The following is a 22,447-nucleotide window of genomic DNA, read 5'->3' on the forward strand; positions in this document are numbered from 1 at the left end:
AAAGCTCCAGGAAAAATACAACTAAGCAACAAAGAGATAGCCAACCTATCAGATGCACAGTTCAAAACACTGGTAATTAGGAAGCTCACAGAATTGGTTGAATTTGGTCGCAAATTAGATGAAAAAAATGAAAGCTATGCTAAGAGAAGCAAAGGAAAATGTACAGAGAACCAATAGTGATGCGAAGGAAAGTGGGACTCAAATCAATGGTGTGGACCAAAAGGAAGAAAGAAACATCCAACCAGAAAAGAATGAAGAAACAAGAATTCAAAAAAAAAAATGAGGAGAGGCTTAGGAACCTCCAGGACACCTTTAAACGTTCCAACATCTGAATCATAGGGGTACCAGAAGGAGAAGAGGAAGAACAAAAAATGGAAAACTTATTTGAACAAGTAATGAAGGAGAACTTCCCTAATCTGGCAAAGGAAATAGACTTCCAGGAAGTCCAGGAAGCTCAGAGTCCCAAAGAAGCTGGACTCAAGGAGGAACACACCAAGGCACATCATAATTAGATTTCCCAAGATTAAAGAGAAGGAGAGAATCTTAGAAGCAGCAAGAGAAAGGACACAGTTACCTACAAAGGAGTTCCCATAAGACTGTCAGCTGATTTCTCCAAAGAGACCTTACAGGCAAGAAGGGGCTGGAAAGAAGTATTCCAAGTCATGAAAGGCAAGGACCTACATCCAAGATTACTGTATCCAGTAAAGCTATCATTTAGAATGGAAGGGCAGAGAAAGTGCTTCTCAGATAAGGTCAAGTTCAAGGAGTTCATCATCACCAAGCCCTTATTATATGAAATGTTAAAGGGATTTATCTAAGAAAAAGAAGATAAAAAATATGAACAGTAAAAATGACAGCAAACTCACAGTTATTAACAACCACACCTAAAACAAAAACAAAAGAAAACTAAGCAAACAACTAGAACAGGAACAGAACCACAGAAATGGAGATCACATGAAGGGTTATCAGCAGGGGAGTGGGAGGGGGAGACAGGGGGGAAAGGTACAGAGAATAAGTAGCATAAATGGTAGGTAGAAAATAGACAGGGGGAGGGTAAGAATAGTGTAGGAAATGTAAAAGCCAAAGAACTTGTAAGTATGACCCATGGACATGAGCTATGGGAGGGGGGGAACATGGGAGGGAGGGGGTGGGCAGGATGGAGTGGAGTGAAGGGGGGAAATGGGACAACTGTAATAGCATAATCAATAAATATATTTTAAAAAATAAAACATCAAAAAAAATAGCCATTGACAGAATGACTCTAATTCCAATAATACATCTTAAGGAAATCATCACAAATGTTCACAAAGTTTTTCTATAAGAATGTTTATTTATAATAACAACTATTGGAAACAACCTGAATACCTAACATGAAAAGTTTGGTTAATAAATCATGGCACTATAGGATACTATGTAGCCTTTGAAATGGCTGTTATGTGAGACTATTTAATCATATCAAGAGACAAATGACATATTTGAAAGGGAAAAAGCAGATATTAATGCAATATAGACACACTGACCTCATTTCAAACGATGTGTGTATCTGCGCTTGAAACTACAACTCATGAATAGAAATAACCTGGAAAGAGAACCTATGTTCTCTCTGGGTGGAAGGATTATGGGTGATTTGGAATTTTTCTTCCCCAGGCTTTCTACAGTTTCTCCAAAAAACGGTTTTCTAACCAGAAAAACACATTCTGTTACTTTTTAAAAGCCCAGTCTGCACCCGCTGGAAGGGGAACTTCTCTCCCACCCCTTCAAGCATCCTCACTGCACAGAGGAAGTCGCTGCAGGGCCGGGAGCCTCGCCAGCGGGTAGGGTGCAAAGGCAGAAAGCCGGAATCCGGGGAGGGTGCCTGCCCCCGCTGCCGGGCTGGCTGACAGCGCGCTTACCGGAAGTGATGGTATGGCGATCAGCACGTATTCCTGGGTCAGCCTGCAAGAGGAGCAGAAGCTGACCCGCTGTGCCCTTGTCAGGGGGCACGTCTTGGGAACCCAGGTTTGAGGAGGGGCTTCCCCAGGCCCTGGGCAGGTCTCGGACCAGACCCGGGAGCTTCAGTAAGTAGTAGGGAAGGTGGCAGGAGGAGGCAGCAAGGACCCAACTGCAGGGGCCTCGTAACTTAGGGAACTTAAACTTGGAGTAAAACGTGGTTTGTAAGGGGGTAAAAAAGGTTCTCTCTTATCAAGAAATAACCAAATGAAGTGCACATAATATAAAATGAACAAGGCACTCCTCTGAGAGACCTTTCTCAAGTTAATAATAAACCGTGTAATTCATCAGAAATTGGTTTGGTTCTCTTTCTCCTTTTTGGAATGTGGGGTAGTGCGCACGTCATTTCTTCAAAAACGTCGGTGAAGTTCCAACTAGTGCTGGCACACAAATGCAAACACCACCCAAATTCTCTTTGCTGTGAATTAAAATCGGCCGTTCGTCTGCCCCCTGCTGGTCACAGCTGGAGCACCACGCTGCGCAGAGGAATCCCCAAACCTAAGCTGAAACCTCTCCGTGCTTCCGACTGCTTGTGGGGCCTGCAGGGAGGCTTCTTTCGGGACTCCTGCCCTGGCTTCCCAGTAGGAGCCAAGCGTACCTGGACACGTCCGGGTCCTGCCCGAGGAGCAGCAAGATGTGCTGGGTGTTGAGGAGGAGCGCCCAGCAGGGGAAGCAGCAGAGAAGCAGGAGGAGCGCCCCCCTCTGCAGGAAGACGCCCACCTGCGTCTTGTTGGGGCTGCCGAAGCTCTGCAAGACAGCAGGCGAGTGTTCAGAGCCTCCTCCTCCCCCGGGAGCTCCGCCCGCGTGTCCCCGCCGGCGGTGCCAGAGCCGGGTGATGGCCCCTGCACACGCAGTACGCACCAAGCAGTACCCTCAGGAGCAGAGGTCTGGCAGCCTCTGCAGGGGTTCAGCCAGCTCACAGGATTACAGTAGGGGCTATTTACTGAGTACCAACCTCTGTCCACCCATTCTCCCCAGTTCTCCAAAGCGCCTGGTGAGGGAAGCGTTATTTCCCCACTTCGCAGCGGAGGCGAGCGACGCTCCGAGAGCATTGCCAAGTCACCCTGCTAGGAAGTGGCAGCCAGGGCCGACTCAGGTTCCCAGGTCCACCGTAAGCCAAGAACTCTGGGTCCCCGAGGGCAGGGGGTCCCATGTATGCACCCTCAGCATTTGAGCAGGGCAGGGTACTGTCTCCGCCCTTTCCCTTCCAGGATTCTCTTGTCTGCCTATCCAGACTCTTTCAAAGGGGAGGGTCCAGTCTCCTGACAGCACCTGATCCTCAGGGGCTGCGTGGACAGAAGAAGGTAGCTGCCCCATCGGGTTCAGGGAGTACTGAGAGGCTTGGGAAGGGAGTCCCCAACCCCCACCATTTCTGCAGCAGTTGAGGGATTGTCTCTGGCCCTGCCCAGCTTCAGGAGGCTCACCTACCTGGGACATCAAGGTGTCACATGCTGAGGAAAAGCCGAATCCTACGGAAACTCCGCAAACATTGACAAACTGAAGCCACACAGGAGAGAACACAGGGGTCGTCAGGCAGAGCCCAAGGAGGGGACCCTGCATGTGGGGCGAGGCCACGCAGCAGCTCTGATGTGCAGCTGAGCCAGACACCCCCTTCTGCTGGGGTCCTGCCCGCACGTGCTGTGTCCCACCTTGTGACAGCCTCAGGTCCCAGCTGCGAATGCAGCTGTCAGCCCTCAGTCTGAATTTTCTCCCTGGAACCCTGGGGGAGGAGCCCGGGAGGGACAGCCCTACACGTCCTGGCTGTACTCACGGCCACTGCCAGGGTCACCGACGCCAGCTCCACTTTGCCCAGGTGCCCGCAGAATGCTGAGCTCACGACATAGATCATGAAGGACAGCACCTGGAACAGGACCTGGAGGGGGCAGCCTGGGTCAGGGGCACTGCTCCACCGCGCCTCAGCCTGCTGCCCCGCATTCGCACCGGTGATCTGCAACAGCCACTCAAAGCCACCAGGCATGTTGCCCAAGAATGTGGCGGAGGCTGACACAGCATCCAGGGCTGGGAGATCAGGAGACCTGAGTGCTGCTCTTCCTGTGCCGGCAGCAGACTGTTAACCCCAGGCAGCCGTTCCCCTGCCTGACCGTGCAGGAATGCACAAGGGACACCTGCTCCGAACCTGGGACCCGGAGCCCAGCTCAGGCATCCAATCCTGCTATTGATGTTGTTACTATAACCGGTTGGCCAGGCCACGTATAAATAGAGAAGAGTAGGGATAAAATCCATCAAAAGCTTAGCAATGGGTATGTCCAGGTGGTGAGATTGGAGATGAATTTCTTTCTTCTTTATAACTTTTAGTTTTGTCTGAAACCTTTACAGGGAGCACGTATCTATTAGCTTTTCTGGTCAGAGCAAAATGTACCTAAAGCCATTTTTCTTTGGCAATAAAAAGGGCACAGGGCCCATTCTTCCCTGCAAACACCTCTTTGGGGAGATCTGTAGGCTCCCGCATCAATGGATCTCATCTGTCATCATGAATGTTTCAACCCCGCCTTCCTGTGGGATTCTGAAGGAGGACACACCGGTCCCTGCTGAGCATGGCCAGGCCCCACAGCCCCCCGCCCCCCCAGCACTGTCCAGGGACAGTCGTCTTGCCGTCACCTGCTCTGGGCAGCAGCCCCAGGTGCAGCCTGAACACAGCCAAAGTGGCAAGTTCCTGGGGCAGGACTCTGAGCCAGCCCTGCACACCCCAAATGGTGCCTGGACAGCCACTGGCGCCCAACCTCATGACCCCTCACCTCCACCTCCTTACCAGGGGTCCGGACAGGACAAAGAGCTTCCATGCCTCAGCCCTAAAGCCCACGGGGACCAGCCTGAAGAGGGCACAGCCACGGCCCCCTTGGTCCAGGGTAACTGTGTCCTGGAGACTGTCCATTCCAAGCCTCCCGCTTTCTGGCCACCTGCACACCTGAGCACTCCCACAGGCAGCCTTGGCTGGCCACAGCCTGAGTTGCCCTCTGCCCTGGCTAATGAGTAAGTGTGGGGGGCAGGGGTGGAGGGTCTGCCTCAGAGACCTGTAGGATCCGCCTTGCCTCCCTGGGCAGCCTGCTGGCCCTGGCCGCAGGGGGAGCCAGGACAGAGCCCTAGACACATGGAAGTTACCCAGGCTGATGCTTGTGGGTGCCTTGTGCCTGCTCTCCCCAAGGGTCAGCAGCACAGCCCCAGAAGGGGCAGGGTGGGAGCTGTGCAGAGGGGGTGGGCCTGGGGGTGGGCTGGGACACTGGGAGTCTTACACCTCGGCAGGATCATGTCCAGATGTCTCCCATTTCACAGACGAAGAAATGGAGTCTCAGCCAGGCAGCAGATTTTAGGTTCCACGCAGAGGGGCTGCCTGAAGAACCCTGCCCTGGGAGGGCTAGGCTCCAATTTCTCCCATACACCCAGCTGGTTCCCACCCCACCCCTGCAGTGAGGGGGTGGCCAGAAGATCCCCTGGCACAGCCCCCAGAGCTGCATGGAGGGAGCGAGTCGGGACAAAAAATGAGCAGAAGGTGCTCTTTCCAGCCCCCTCCAGGGCTGCCTCGCACCACGCCCTTCTCCACATTCACACACAACCTCCTTCCTTCACGCCCAATGCCAAAGCGCTCCCCTGAATTGAGCATCTGGGTTACCTGGGCAATGTCTGTTCCCTCGTCCTGCCAAGCTCCCACCTGAGTATTCCACAGCCCGTGCTCTCTTAGTAACTTTACCACCGAGGAAGGAAAAGGGGAAGGCATTTTATTACCACTGTAACTATCACTAGTATAGGACACAAAAATGGAGGGATCCAGATTAAAAGCCACAACACTCTGGTTACAAGGTCGTTGCCAGTATTCACTATGTCGTCCTCCAGTGCCTCTTCCATGTCCTTGTCATCTCTGGCTGGTTCTCAGCTGGGTTGGCTTCCTCTTCCGAAAGGGTAACTGAAAAACCTTCCTTTACTCTGGGGGCCTGAGCCTCAGGGCTGTCTGTTATGTGGATCTCGCTGCTCCCCCTTGGTGGAATGTGTGGTGAGGGCATCCAAAGTCTCATCCGATAACCTGTGTCCACGTCAGGACCCAACCTGGAAAATGACAGAGGTCATTTCTGCCTTCTGTTGGCCAGAGCTCAATGCAGGCTGGCCGAGACTTGACGGAAGAGAACTCAGCTCCGTTTCTGAAGGTACACGTGGCAGAGATTCTGCAGTCTCACCGTCTGGCACAGACACACACACGGTCCCCACTTTCGCCCCACCTCCATTCCCTTGTCTCCTGTCCAGTTCATTCCCAGTGCCCAGCCCTGGACAAGGGCAAGCGATAAAGTCTCTGGCCCTACTGGCAAGGGCGCTCAGGACCCTCATGGGGAAGAAGGACCCAAAGCTACCAAGTCCGGGAAAGAGTAGTGAGACAGGAGCTAGAACAGGAAATTCTGAGACACTGCAGCTGTCGTTGGTAAGCATTCTGGTTTCTGAGAATCCTTGTGACATCTGAGAATAATTAGCACTGTGGTTTCCTCCCTGGGTGGGCAATCGAGGAGGATCGTGGGAACCCTGGCTGGCCTGGCTCAGTGGATTGAGTGCTGGCCTATGAACCAAATGGTCACTGGTTCAATTCCTAGTTAGGGCACCTGCCTGGGTTGTGGGCCAGCTCCCCTGTAGGTGGCGCAGGAGAGGTAATCACACATAGATGTTTCTCTTCCTCTCTTTCTCCCTCTCTTCCCCTCTCTAATATAAATAAATAAATAAAATCTTTTAAATAAATTCTTTTAAAAAAGGAGGATTGTGGGAAATCACATTTGTAGAAGCTTAAGTAAAAACCCTATAAGTCTGTATTCGTTTAATAGAAGAGGGCCATTCCCTGGTCACCATTCCCTGGCCAGAGATGGCCCGCTCCCATGTCTTGGGAAGTGTACTTTCCTTAAATTTTCCACTTGCTTTGCTTTACAATATATGTGTGGTCAGTCCAATTCTTTGTTCACAACCACCAAACACCTGACCCTGTCTCCATCTGCAGCAGTAGAAGGTGGGGTGAGGGGGAAGGGGGAACAGAGAATCATTGCAAGGCTCCTGACACATCTTGGAAGTTTCCAACCAAAAAGAGGGAGCCTTCCTGGGTAGCTGGATCCCCACATCTGGCAACCTCACTGTGCCATGAGACATTTGATGTGCTGGGTGGGGCTCAGTAACCATGAGATAAAAAAGCAGGGAACTGGGCCAGAAGCCCCTGGCTTAGGCAAATTCAGCAGCCCCACAACCACGAGGCTGCCTCTGGCTCCCCACCAGCTCAGAGCCAGCCCAAGCGCACGTTGTCCCCAGCTGCAAGTCCTGCAGCACTAGGACAGTTTTACTGCGGGGAGGGCCTGGCGCTTGGGCTCTGCCCTCAGGTAACGTTGCCCAGGGTCCTGCCAGGCACTGTGGGAGCCCGGGCCTCTGGTAACCTGGTTACTTGTTAATTCTGTTCACTCTGTACACTTGGTTACACATCACCGTCCCGAAGCCACTGAGTTTGCCTTTGGCCTCTGAGCTTTGCACCCCCAGGTCTGCTGATTTCTGGACTTCCACATGAGAAAGCATGCTGTGAGAGTAGGAAAAAGTGACTCTAGCCTTAGAATCCAAATGGCCTTCTCAAGGGTGAGTGGTGTGGCCTACCTCCTGTATGGCGGGCATTCTTGACATTCAGTCCACCCTCGCAGGGACGACCTGTGCCCAAGCAAGTCACCTCAATGAACCCTCACAGTTGCCATGCACTGGGGCCAGGGGTTGACATAGGGCCATATCAGTGTGACTCTCTTCTGCTGACCTTCAGATCTCCATGCTGAAGTCTCTTTACCTTCTCTGCCCTCCAATTTCCAGAATAATCTCCCCAAGATGCCACAGCCATCCTTTTGGAGAGTTTCATTTGCTGACTATGGCTACCAACTTGTCATAAATACTGTCTACTTAGTTTGTTTCTATGGGATTGGCCAACAAGTTTGTTCAGTTTTTTCCACATGATGGCTCTAGTAGCACTTAGTTGTCTTCAATTTCACTCAAGACAATTTTATTAGATTGCATTGTGACAACTGTCATATCAGGGTGCATTTTAAAAAAACATCAAAATTGGTGAGCTTTTGTGTAGCCATTTTAATACTAAAGATGGAAGAAAATATGCAACATTTTCAGCATATTATGCTTTATTATTTCAAGAAAGGTAAAAATGCAACTGAAATGCAAAAAAAGTTTTGTGCAGTGAATGGAGAAGGTACTGTGACTGGTCAAACATGTCAAAAGTGGTTTGTGAAGTTTTGTGCTGGAGATCTCTTGCTGGACAATGCTCCATGGTCAGGTAGACCAGTTGAAGTTGATAGCAATCAAATTGAGACATTAATTCAGAACAATCAATATTCTACCATGTGAGAGATAGTCAACATACTCAAAATATCCAAATCAATAAGGTTACTGGTGAAGATGAAAAATGTGTCTTTTATTTTTACCGAAAAAAAACTAAACAGACTTTTTCGCCAACCCAGTAAGTCTCTAGGAATTTTTTTTTTTTTTTTTTAAAGAGAGGTAGTCGGTGTTAATCTTGTCTTTTTATTCTGTATTTTTTGCACTCTGACATCTCATAGGCCTTGCTGACCCTGGAGGGACAGCCCCTCCCGGGATTAGCCAATTCCTAGAGATACAAGCAGCATTGCACGGATCACATGCAAACCAGCCATCTGGGTGTTTACACCCCCAACACCTCCACTCTGAGCTCTCTGACTCAGGCCATCGTCCCTTCGCCCAGACTACCCCAGAGCCACCCACCTGACAGCTAGGGACAGCCCTGTGCCCAGAGCCAGCTGAAATTAGTCAAACTGATCCATCTGAAACCTGCCTACCTGCCTCATCTGTTCCTTCCCTGGAAGGCACACTCAGGCTCTGGCCCACACCCCCACTGACTGACCTGGGGCTTCCCCGTGTGGCCCCCCCCTAGTGGCATGGAGGACCCTTCCTCTTGGGAACTTTGAGCAAGAAGCTGCCTTTTCAATAGCAGCTGTCTCCTCATCTATTGGCCTTGCCATACGTGAATAATAACAAAACCCACATTTTAAAACAGTCCAGAAAAGGTGCTGGGGAACCCCTCATTACTCAGAGACCCAAAGCTTGTGACAATCCGAATCTGGGCAGCCCTCCCCCGCTGTGAGGCAGCCTAAGTTGTGTTATCAGCCCATCCAGACTGTGTTTCCACCTTCATTCAAGGACACACTCATGAGGGAGTCCTGGGCAGGAAGTGGAAGGGGGCCTATAGTGTGTAAATCCACTGTGGGAGGTAAGCCCTCCATGGAAAAAAATGCAGTGTACCTGGGGACAGAATGAAGATCCAAGTGACAGAACATACTGGCAAGTGTAGGCTTCATGTACTGTACTAGTGAGGAAGTCCGAGACCCACACAGTAGTTATGGATGATTCCACCTCAGTAAAGCAGACTGCACATTAGAATCACTTGGAAAGATTTTTTTCAAAATTTCTGGGTGTGGCCTAATTATCTGCATCTTTATTTTTGTTTATTTGTTTTTTTAAATTTTATTTTTCAGTGACAGTTTACATTCAATATTATTTCGTATAAATTTCAGATATACAGCAGGTTAAACTCATTTTCACCAGGGACCACATCAGCCTCGTGATTGCCTTCAAAGGGCCAAATATAATTTAGGACTGTGTAAATGTAACTACTCCTTAACAGTTAAGCAAGAGCTCGGTGCTGCTGCTGGTTAGAAACAAGGTGCTGGGCTGGGCCGGATAAAACAAGGTGGAGGGCTGGATATCGCCTGCGGGCCTTGTGTTTGCCACCTGTGGTTTAGACAATCACATGCTTTGCAAAGTGTTTCCCCTATACAATGTAAGTTTAACAAATTCAAGAAGACTGAAACCATGTTAAGCATCTTCTCAGATCATGAGGCTATGGAAACTGGAAATCAACTACAATAAAAAAAAAAAAAAAAAAAAAAAAACAACTGAGCCCTGGCTTGTGTGGCTCAGTGGATTAAGCGCCGGCCTGCAAATCAAAGGGTTGCTGGTTCAATTCCCAACCAGGGCACATGTCTGGGTTGCAGGCCAGGTCCCCAGTGGGGGTCGTGCTAGAGGCAACCACACATTAATGTTTCTCTCCCTCTATCTCTCCCATCCCATCTCTCTAAAAATAAATACATAAAATATATTAAAAAAATGAAAAACATTCAAACACATGGAGGCTAAATAGCATGTTATTAAACAATGAATGGTTGACAATGAGATCAAGGAAGAATAAAAAATTACCTGGAAACAAATAAAAATGAGAACACAACAGCCCCACACCTATGGGATGCCGTGAAAGCAGTCCTGAGAAGGAAGTTCATAGCATTACAGGCCTACCTCAAAAAGCAAGAAAAACCTCAAATAAAAAATCTTACCCTACACCTAAAAGAACTTCAAAAAAATAACAACAAAGCCCAGAGTAAGTAGAAGGAAGGAAATATTAAAAACCAGAGTGGAAATAAATGACACAGTGACTAAAAAAAGAATGAAACCAAGAGCTGGCTCTTTGAAAAGATCAACAAGATTGACAAAACTTTAACCAAATCCATCAAGAAAAAAAGAGAGAGTACCCAAATAAAGAGGACCCAATCAGAAATGAAAGAGGAGAAGTAACAACCAAACAAATATGAAGGATTGTAAGAGATTACTATGAACAACTATATGCCAACAAATTGGACAATCTGGGAAAAATGGATAAATTCCTAGAAACATGCAAACTTCCAGAACTAATTCAGGAAGAATCAGAATACCTGAACAGACTTATTACAAATAAGAAAATTGAGCCAGTAATGAAAAATATCCCAGCAAACGAAAGTCCTGGACCAGATGACTTCACAGGTGAGTTTTACCAATCATTCAAAGAAGAACTAACACCTATCCTTCTTAAACTATTCCAAAAATTCAAAAGAAGGGAAGGCTTCCAAGTTGTCCTTACAAGACCAGCATTATTCTAATACCAAACCCAGATAAAAACAATACAAAGAAAGAAAATTGTAGACCTCAAATGCTAAAATCCTCAATTAAATAGTAGCAAACCAGATCCAGCAATACATTACAAAGATCATATACCATGACCAAGTGGTCTGAGGATGCAAGGTTGGTACAATATTTGCAAATCAATAAATGTGGTATATCAAATTTAAAAAATTAAGGACAAAATTCACACAATCATATCAATAGATGCAGAAAAAAGCATTTAGTAAAATCCAGTACCCATTTATGGTAAAAATTCTTAGCAAAGTTGGAATAGAGGGATCATACCTCAATATAATAAAGGCCATATATGACAAACCTATAGCCAACATCATACTCAAAGGGCAAAAACTAAGTGTTTCCCTTAAGATCAAGAAAAAGACAGGTACCCTTATTCACTTTCACCACCCTTATTCAACATAGTGAAGTTGTAGCCACAGTGATCAGACAAGAAGAAATTACAAAAGGCATCCAAATTGGAAAGGAGGGAGTAAAACTGTCACGATTCGCAGCTGACATGATATTGTACATAGAAAACCCTGACGACTCCACCAAAAAGCCCACTAGATATAAAAAACGAATTCAGCAAAGTAGAAGGATTGATTGCATTTTTATACACCAATAATGAACTATCAGGAAGAGAAATTAAGAAAACAATATCATTTACTACTGCAACAACAAAAATAAGGTACCTAGAAATAAATTTAACCCATGGGGGAAAAAAAGTACAAAAACCTATATACGAAAAATTATAGGACATTGAAGAAAGAAACAGAGGAAAATACAAACAAGTGGAAGCATATACCATCTTCATCGATTGGAAGAATTAACATCATTAAAATATCCATACTACCCAAAGCAATCTACAAATTCAACACAATTCCTATTAAAATACCAATGGCTTATTTCACAGATTTACAACAAATATTCAAAAATTTATATGGAACCAAAAAAGTCCCAAAATAGCCTCAGCAATCCTGAGAAAGAAGAACAAAGTTGGAGGTATCACAATGCCTGATATCAAACTATACTATAAGACTGTTGTAATCAAAACAGCCTGGTACTGGCATAAAAATAGACATATAGATCAACAGAACAGAACAATGAGCCCAGAAATAAACCTATGCCTTTATGGTCAATTAATATTTGACAAAGGAGTCAAGAGCATATGGTGGAGTAAAGACAGTCTCTTCAATAAATAGTGTTGAGAAAATCAAACAGGTACATGCAAAAATATGAAACTAGGCCACCAACTTACATTATACACAAGAATAAACTCAAATGGATAAAAGACTTAAATGTACATTGTGAAACTATAAAAATCCTAGAAAAAAACATAGGCAATAAAATCTCAGACATTTCTTGTAGCAATACATTTTCTGATATATATCCTTGGGCAAGGGAACAAAGGAAACAAAAGAGACTACATCAAACTAAAAAGCTTCTGCACAACTAAAGAAATCATCATCAGAATGAAAAGGGAGCTCCCTGTATGGGAGAACATATTTGCCAACGATACATCTGATAATGGGTTAATTTCCAAAATATATAAAGAATGTATACAACTCAACACCACGATGTCAAACAACCCAATTAAAAAATGGGCAAATGACTTGAATAGACACTTCTCCAAAGAGGACATACAGATGGCCAATAGACATATGAAAAAAATGTTCAACATCACTAATCATCAGAGAGATAGTAACCATATAAAAAAGGACATAGAAACCACGAAAAGAAAGTCAGGAATGAACTATACAATATCTGAAATGAATATATATAGAGAATTGGCCACCTGTTAAATTAAACAGAAGCTGGAATCAGTGATTTGGAAAACAAGGTAGCAGAAAACCCCCAATCAGAGCAGCAAACAGAAAAACAATTTTAAGAAATGAGGATAGTTTGAGGGACCTCAGGGACAACATCAAGCATAAGAACATCTATATCATAGAGGTCCCAGAAGGAGAAGAGGGAAAGCAAGGGATAGAGGCTCCATACAAAGAAATAATGACTGAACACTTTCCTAACCTGACAAAGAAAATAAACATCCAAGTCCAAGCAGCACAGAGTTCCAAACAAGATAAACCCAAACACACCCACACCAAGACACACCATAATTCAAATGGCCAAGTTTAAAAACAAAGAGAAAATTCTTAAAAGCTGCAAGAGGACAGGAGTTAATTACCTACAAGGGGGCTTTCCTAAGACTGTCAGCTGATTTCTAAACAGAAACATTTCAGGCCAGAACAGATCCACAATGAATATTCAAAGTGTTGAAAAGCAAGGACCTGCAATCAACACTACCCAAGAAGCCTATTGTTTAAAACTGAAGGAGATGTAAAGAGTCTCACAGATGAGAAATAGTTAAAATGAGATCGGTACCACCAAGCCAATATTACAAAAAACTGTTAAAAGGACACTTGTAAAGTGTGGGGGAGCTCTGTCCCACTGAGCCCTCCCGGCCACCACGGATGAGAATAAATCTACCAAGATATGATCTGCTTGGGGAGAAAAGGCTGACCAATCTCTCAGAGGAGAAGGGCCTCGAGCACCTCCTTCCCTGGGCTTTTACTGGGTTTAGTTTGCATAGGAATACAGGGTGTATACATAAAGCTCATCAATCATTGTCAGGCATTAATTATCAAGGAATAAATAACATTCAAAGAACTCTAAGGGCTTATTCTGAGTCAGGGTCAGATAGATAGAGTGACGCCAAAGGACCATAAAACTTTGGGAAACAAACTCATTTTATGCTTGGACCCTTAACATTTAAATTGAGGTTATTCTTAGCAAAGCAGGTTTCACAGGATTTTATGCATTCATTCTTAGGCCTGATTGCCCGTTCTGGCATAGGGCTGCACCACCCTCTGGCAAGGTTTCCAGCTTGAGTCAGACAGGGAAAGCAAGGAAGCCAAGAGATTAGGAGACTTCTTACAGATAGAATGAGGATTCAGGCTATGACAAAGCCAATGGGTGAGGGTCTTTTGTCCCTCCTTCATAATCCCCTAAGTCCTTCCCTGATGGCCCCTTCAAGACTGTGCCTGTCTTAGATTGTTCCTCCCTTGAGGAATCTTACCCATCATTGACTATCCATCCAGCCATTCTCCAGGGGCCAAGCAGGGTGAAGTAAAGGGGGCAGAGGCTGCTGACCTGCTGGGAGGATAAGTTTTGTCTCCTTAGTGACTTATGGTCCCAAGGTCTTTTTACTCAGCCTTAGCCATGGGGGGTTACAGCTTCTGAAACCAGGTAGGATAGTTCCCAACAGTAAAGAGAGTGAAAAAAAAAAGTGGAACACAATGATAAAGTAAAATGGCAATAAATCCATACCTATCAATAATCACTTCAAATGTAAGTGGATTAAATGCTCCAATCAAGGACATAGGATAACTGAATCAATAAGAAAACAAGACCCACATATAAGCTGTCGTACTGTCTACAGGAGACCCATCTCAGAAGGAAATACAGATTGAAAGTAAAGAGTTGGACAGGGATATTGCATGCAATGGTTACACACAAGAAAACTGGGGTAGCATATTTTTATCAGAAAAAAATACCTTAAAACAAAGACTACAATAAGAGACAAATAAGGACTTTGCACAATGAGAAAGAGATCCATCCAACAATAGAATATAATCTTTGTAAACATTTATGCACTAAACATAGGAGCACCCAAAAATATAAAGCAAGTCTTGATGGACATAAAAGGAGCAATACAGTCATAGTAGGGGATATTAATAAACCCATTGACCTCAATGGATAAATCTGGGCATAAAACCAACAAGAAAACAGCTGCCTTAAATAACACATGGACGATTGATTGAATTGATGTTTTCGTAGCATTTCACCCAAAAGCAGTAGACTATTCATTCTTTTCAAGTGCTCATGGAACATTTTTCAGGACTGACCACACGTTAGGACACAGAACTAGTCTCAATAAATTTAAGAAGATTGAAATCATATGAAGCATCTTCTGACAAGAATGGTGTGAAACTAATAATCAATTACAAGCAAAGATACTGCAAAGCACACAGAACATGGGGCTGATCAGCACGGCAGTAAACCATGAGTGGGTTAGCAATGAGATCAAGGAAGAAAGTAAAAGATACCTTAAGACAAATGAAAACGAGAATGGAAGAACCCACAACTGATGGGACAAAGAGAAAAGCAGCCCTACCAGTGAAATTCATGGAAACGTTGCTCTACCTCAAGAAACAAGAAACGCCTCTAATAAACAATCTAAACTTACACCTAGAGAAACTGTAAAATGTCAAGCAAAGCTGAAAGTGTGAAGAAGAAAGAAAATCATAAAGATCAGAGCAGAAATAAATGAAATAGAATCTACAAAAACAATACAAAATTTCAATGAAACCAATAGCTGGTTCTTTAAAAGAATAAACAAGATTGATAAACCCTTAACCAGACTCTCAAGAAAAGATATAGTGAGGACCCAAATAAATAAAATAAGAAATGAAAGAGGAGAAATAACAACTGTACCAAAGAAATACAAGGGATTGTAAGAAAATATTAAAACAATTATAGGTCAAGAAATTGAACAATCTGGAACAAGTGGATAAATTTCTGTGCAATCTTCCAAAACTTAGTCAAGAGCAGATCAACTACAAGTAATGAAATCAAAGTAGTAACCAAAAAACTTACAACAAAATCCCGGACCGGATGCCTTTACAGGTGAATTTTACCAAACATTTAGAGAAGAACTAACACTTATTCTCCTCAAATTATTCCAAAAAATTCAAGGGGAAGGAAAACTCCCAAGCTCATTTTATGAGGCTAGCATTATTCTAAGTCCAAAACCACATAAAGACACTACAAAGACAGAAAATTATAGGCTAATGTCTCTGATAAACCTAGATGCTCAAATCCTCAACACCATATTAACAAACCAGAGCCAGCAATACATTAGAAAGAAAGCAAACCTGCTCTGCATTCATCAGACCTGTGTAGGTATTTTCTCTTGACCTCTTCTTGGCTGTGTGAACTTGTGTGAATTATTCAAACCGTCTGAAGTTTGGATTCCATATCTTTAAATATAGACATACAATGATTCTTACCTCATAGAACTGAACCAGATAGCTTATGTAAATTGCCCGGGAGAATGCCAGGTTCATAGATGGTGCTTAATAAATGATAACTAGTAGAGATGGTGGAGAAAAAGCATAAAATCCTCATAACGGGGAAGCAGTCATCCAGAGGGTGTGAAAAATTGACATAAGTGAAGCCACTTTAATATGGGGGCAGAGCAGCCAGTCCACAGGCACTGTTTGCATGTCCTGCTCCTTGAAACTTTGGAATGTTTGAACTGGGAAAATAACTTTGGAATGGTCCGAATCAGCTTTGATCACAAACAACTCATTGCAAAACTCACAAGAAAGAAGACATCCTGACCACAACAACTGATGATTATGGAGTCTCTTTCTGAAGATCAAATCAGTAACCAGACACATATAGCTTATTAGCACCAATAAAAACATCTTTCTCCATTCATGCCATTATTCCCTTCCTCTCCTCACAGAAATCCCCTTGCCCTCACCCTGTGATGCGAACATTATTTGGATTTCTGCCTGAATTTGTGCTTCCAGAATCGCAATTCATCTTGATCCCAAATAAACTTTGTAGGTTTGAAAAAAATCCCACACCATGATCCAGTAGGAATTATCGTGGGGATGCAAGGTTGATATATTATCTACAAAGCAATAAACGTGACACATCACATAAAAAAAGAAAGGCTAAAGATCACAGGATCATATAAATAGACACAGGAAAAGCTTTTGATAAAATCTAGCACCCACTCATCATAAAGACTCTCAGCAAAGTGGCAATAATTGGAACATACTTTAACATCATACAGGCCATGTATGACAAACCCACAGCCAACAACCTACTCATTAAGCAAAAAATAAAATGTTTCCCTGAAGATTAAAAACAGGACATGGATGCCCACTTTCACTACTCTTATTCAACATAGTACTAAAAGTCCTGTCACAGCATTGAACCTAGAAGATATAAAAGGCATTCAAACAGGAAAGGAAGAAGTAAATGCTCATTATTTGGAGATGACATAATACTGAATACAGAGTACCCTAAATATTATACACGCACACGACCTACTAAACTGATAAATGCATTCAGAAAAGTAGCAGAATACAAATATTCAGAAATCAATTGCATTTTTACACATCAATCATGAACTCTCAGAAAGAGAACCTAAAAAAAGTCTCATTTACAATTTTATCAAAATCAAAATAAAAATACTCAGGAATAAATTTAACTAAGGATATAAAAGCCCTGGACTCACAAAATTATGACATGGAAAAATATTTGAGAAAGATTCAAATAAGTGAAAGCATAAAGCATGTTTATGGATAGGAAGAATTAACTTCATTAAAGTGTCCATCCTACCCAAAGCAACTTATAGAAATTCAAAATAATTCGTATCAGGATAATCAATGGCATATTTCACATAACTAAAACAAATACTCCCAAAATTTATAGAATCACAAAAGCCGGGATTTCGGAAGATGGCGGCAACATAGGTGGGAGCGGAATCCACTTCCCCTCAGCGCCAGGGAAATACCTAGCTGATCTGAGGAGCAGAGCGAACAGCCAACAGTATTCCAGCATATACGAAGAGCAGAGACCAAAGATAGAGGACATTGAAAGATCTGACGGTAAGAAGAGTGCTCAAGGACAATAAGGTCCCCGGGACCCGGGAACGCGTGGTACAAGCGGCAGAAGCGCCAGCCCTGGCGCAGCGGCAGCTGCAGGAGTCTTGGGAGAGGGCCAGGCGGAGCTGTGAGCAGCCAGGTGCTTGATTGGACCAGGGGAGCTTGAAAAGGAGGAATTTCTCAAAAAGAAAAAGAAAATAGAGACACTCAGGGGCTAGTTAGAGAACTCTCGGTAGTAACCGAGGCCCCTGGTGCCCCTCCCCCCTCCGCCGCAGGACTGCGAGCGGGGGATAACAGCACCGGAGTGACGGCGCTCACGTGAGGTCCGGTCGCGCGCGCGCAGATTAGCCAACGGGGCCCATACTTGAAACCCCGGAGGGGCGCCCACACCTGAAACCTCCGAGATCATTTGGAGCTGAGGCTAGCTGCTCCACCCACAGGCCCAAAACCTCGGAACCGAGTGCTGCGTGATTCAGTCCCAGGGCGGCCCCGCCTGCCCGAGAGACTCAAGCCCAGGGCAGCTGGATCGGGCCCCCAAGCATAGAGCCTCAGGCTCGGCGGGTTGCGCGCTCACCAAGTGCAGGGCCGGCTGGGTGCGCGTTTTCCAAACACAAAGCTGCTGGCGAGTGTCCTAACCCCAAGGCGGCTGAACCTGCCGCCTGCGCGCCAGCGTCCCAAGCCCGGGCGGCTCGATTGGTCGGCCAGCTGCGCGCTCAGGGCACAAAATACCGTCACAAACCCAAAGCGGCTGGATTCCCCTGCTGCGCGCGCACGCGTCCCAAGCCAAAGCGGCTGGAGCCACCGTTTGCTTGTCCCAAGAACAAAGCTGCTGGATTGGCTGATCAACGGCCTGATTGACTGCCAGGGACCACACCTACAAAACAGCGAAGAGCGTGACCCAGGAAGGGAGAAAAGTGAAACCAATCCTTCCAACCACCCCCTCCCGTTGCACAGACAGGACACCAGCAGAAATAACCTGACAGGTTTAAAGCCAACAGAAGATTTTTTTTTTTTTATCCTTTTTCTTTTCTTTCCTTTCCCCCTGAATTCCTTCTGCCTCTCTCCTTTTTTTCTTTTTTTTCATTCCTTCTTCCTCCCATCCTTTATCATTTTTATGTCTTCTTCCTGCCTTCTTTTATCTATTTCTATGTTTTAATTTTTGTTAAAATTCCTTCTTATCTTGCTTCCGATCTTTTCTTTATTCCTTCTTCCCTCCTTCCTTCCTTTCCTCCTTTCCTATTTCCTTTTTCTCTCCTTCCCATCTTTGTTTTAGTTTTTTGTGTGTGTTTTTTTTTTTCCTTTTCTTTCTCCCCCCCTTTCTCTTTTTCCCACAGGTGAGACAACAAAGCCTGGAGTGCTGAAAAGACTAGAGTTAGACAGTGTTAAACACATAAATGTCAGCTCAAGACCAGTGAGCACAGGAGAGGAAGGAGACAGCACCACCGAATCCCATTGGCATTCTACCATAGAAGTTCATATCATAAATCCAGGGAGTCAGAACAAAGCAATTTAAGAAGCAGAGGCCAACGAGAAGAGCCTCACAAACAATGGGAAGACAAAGAAACAATTCCCAAATGAAAGGAAAGGAGGAAGTCTCAGAAAGAATACTAACCGAAAAAGAGGCAAGTCAACTATCAGATACTGAGTTCAAAGCAATGGTCATCAGGAAGCTCACTGAGCTCTCTGAGCTCAAAGAGAACTACCAGAAACTACAAGGAAACTACAATGAACTCACTGCAAACTATATAAACATGAAAAAGGAAATAGAAAATATCAACAAGAGCCAAGAGGAAATGAAGAATAAAATTTCTGAATTGAAGAACACAGTAGAAGGAATTAAAAGCAGACTTGATGAAGCAGAGGATCGGATCAGCGAGCTGGAGGATAAAGTAGAAAAAAACACCCAGAAGGAGCAAGAAAAGGAAAAGAGGCTCAGAAAGAATGAAGAGGCAATAAGGGAAATGCAGGACAACATGAAACGTAACAATATCCGTATAATAGGAATACCAGAAGGAGAAGAAGAAGAGCAAGGGATAGAAAACCTGTTTGAAAAAGTAATGATGGAAAATTTCCCTAATCTGAGGAGAGAAAAAGTCACCCAAATCCAGGAATCACAGAGAGTCCCAAACAAGAGGAACCCAAAGAGACCCACTGCAAGACACATCATAATTAAAATGGCAAATTTCCAAGACAAAGAGAGGATCTTAAAGGCAGCAAGGGAGAAACAGAAGTAACATACAAGGGAGCCCCAATAAGGTTAGCAACTGACTTCTCAATGGAAACGCTCCAAGCCAGAAGAGAATGGCAAAAAATATTCCAAGTACTGAGAACCAGAGGCCTGCAACCAAGACTACTTTACCCAGCAAGGCTCTCAATCAAGATAGAAGACCAAATAAAGAGTTTCCCAGACAAAAGAAGTCTAAAAGAATACAGCTCCACCAAACCAGTTCTGCAAGAGATGCTAAAGGGACTGCTTTAAGGAAAGGAAGGAAAAGAGAAAGACAGAGGAACACAGGTAGGAAATAATGGCAATGAATAACTACCTATCGATAATAACCTTAAACGTAAATGGATTAAATGCTCCAATCAAAAGACATAGAATAGCTGAATGGATAAGAAAACATGACCCACACATATGCTGCCTACAAGAAACCCATCTCAGGACAAAAGACTTACACAGACTGAAAGTGAAGGGCTGGAAACAAATTTTCCAAGCAAACGGACAGGAAAAAAAAGCAGGGGTAGCAATACTCATATCAGACAAAATAGACTTCCAAAGAAGGGCCATAAAGAGAGACCCAGAAGGTCACTTCATAACACTCAAAGGAAGAATCCACCAAGAAGACATAAACATTATAAATATATATGCACCCAACATAGGAGCACCCAAATACATAAAGAAAATCTTGGAGGATTTCAAGAAAGATATTGACAGCAACACAATTATAGTAGGGGATTTTAACACCCCACTATCAAAAATGGACAGGTCTTCCAAACAAAAGATCAACAAAGATATTGTGTCACTTAACAATACCCTAGAGGAAATGGACTTAACTGATATATACAGAGCTTTTCATCCCAAAGAAGCAAAATACACATTCTTTTCAAGTGTCCATGGAACTTTTTCAAAGATAGACCACATGATAGGACACAAAGCAAGCCTCAACAAATTGAAGAAAATTGAAATCATATCAAGCATCTTCTCTGACCACAAGGGTCTGAAACTAGAAACCAACCCCAAGGGTAAAAACCCAAAACACTCAAAAACATGGAGACTGAATAGCATGCTATTAAACAATGAATGGGTCAAGAACGAGATTAGGGAAGAAATCAAAAACTTCCTGGAAACAAATGAAAACGAACTCACAACAACCCAAAACCTATGGGACACAGCAAAGGCAGTCCTGAGAGGGAAGTTCATAGAAATACAGGCCTACCTTAAGAAGTTAGAAACAGTTCAAACAAACAACCTAACCCTATGCCTACAAGAACTGGAGGAACAACAACAAAGACAGCCCAGAGCAAGCAGAAGGAAGGAAATAACCAAGATCAGAGCAGAACTAAATGACATAGAGACTAAAAGCACAATTGTAAGGATCAATGAATGCAGGAGCTGGTTCTTTGAAAAGATAAACAAAATCGACAAGCCTTTAAGTAGGCTTATCAAGAAGAAAAGAGAGAGGATCCAAATAAACAGAATTAGAAATGAAAGTGGAGAGATTACAACTGATACCACAGAAATACAAAGGATCGTAAGAAATTACTATGAAGACCTGTATGCTAAGAAATTTGAAAACCTAGATGAAATGGACACATTTCTAGAAAAATATAATCTTCCAAAACTGACTGAAGAAGAAGCAGAAAACCTGAACAGACCAATATCAGCAAAGGAAATTGAAACAGTCATCAAGAAACTCCCATCACACAAAAGCCCTGGACCAGATGGTTTCACAGGAGATTTCTACAAAGCATTTAAGGAAGAACTAACCCCTATCCTTCACAGACTGTTCGAAAAATCCAAACTGATGGAAGACTCCCAAACTCTTTTTATGAAGCCAACATCATCCTAATCCCAAAACCAGATAAAGACACAACGAAGAAAGAAAACTTCAGGCCAATATCGCTGATGAACATAGACGCTAAAATTCTCAACAAAATATTAGCAAACCGCATCCAGCAATATATTAAAAAGATCATCCACCATGACCAAGTGGGATTCATCCCAGGGATGCAAGGATGGTACAATATTCGCAAATCAATAAACAAAATACATCACATCAACAACAGCAAAGACAAAAATCACATGATCATATCAATAGATGCGGAAAAAGCGTTCGATAAGATACAGCATCCATTTCTGATAAAAACACTCAGCAAAGTGGGAATAAAGGGAGCAGTCCTCAACATAATTAAGGCCATATATGAGAGACCTACAGCCAACATCACACTCAATGGACAAAAACTTAGAGCTTTCCCACTAAGATCAGGAACTAGGCAAGGATGCCCTCTCTCACCACTCCTATTCAACATAGTATTGGAAGTCCTAGCCACAGCAATCAGACAAGAAAAAGCAATAAAAGGCATCCAAATTGGAAAGGAGGAAATGAAACTGTCACTGTTTGCAGACGACATGATAGTGTACATGGAAAACCCTATAGACTCCACCAAAAAACTACTCGACCTAATAAATGAATTTGGCAAAATAGCTGGATACAGAGTCAATACCCAGAAATCAAAGGCATTCCTGTACACCAACAACGAAACTGCAGAAACAGAAATCAGGAAAAAAA

At 44.0% G+C, this 22,447-nt stretch overlaps 1 protein-coding gene across 1 annotated transcript in view; it reads right to left on the reverse strand.

Annotated features, from left to right (window-relative positions):
- SLC47A2 (solute carrier family 47 member 2) overlaps nt 1-4,907 on the reverse strand; it is a 30,399-nt gene extending 25,492 nt beyond the window's left edge. The window contains exons 1-5 of the mRNA XM_024565152.4: nt 4,760-4,907; nt 3,761-3,862; nt 3,418-3,486; nt 2,588-2,736; nt 1,893-1,935 (exon numbers count right to left, since the gene is read on the reverse strand). Coding sequence (XP_024420920.2) covers nt 1,893-1,935; nt 2,588-2,736; nt 3,418-3,486; nt 3,761-3,862; nt 4,760-4,882 — 486 coding nt within the window. The 5' untranslated portion in view covers nt 4,883-4,907. The remainder of the gene's footprint in view (nt 1-1,892; nt 1,936-2,587; nt 2,737-3,417; nt 3,487-3,760; nt 3,863-4,759) is intronic.
- Nucleotides 4,908-22,447: the final 17,540 nt, after the last annotated feature.

The sequence above is a fragment of the Desmodus rotundus genome, chromosome 9, assembly GCF_022682495.2.
Source record: "Desmodus rotundus isolate HL8 chromosome 9, HLdesRot8A.1, whole genome shotgun sequence".
Classification (NCBI taxonomy): Eukaryota; Metazoa; Chordata; class Mammalia; order Chiroptera; family Phyllostomidae; genus Desmodus; species Desmodus rotundus.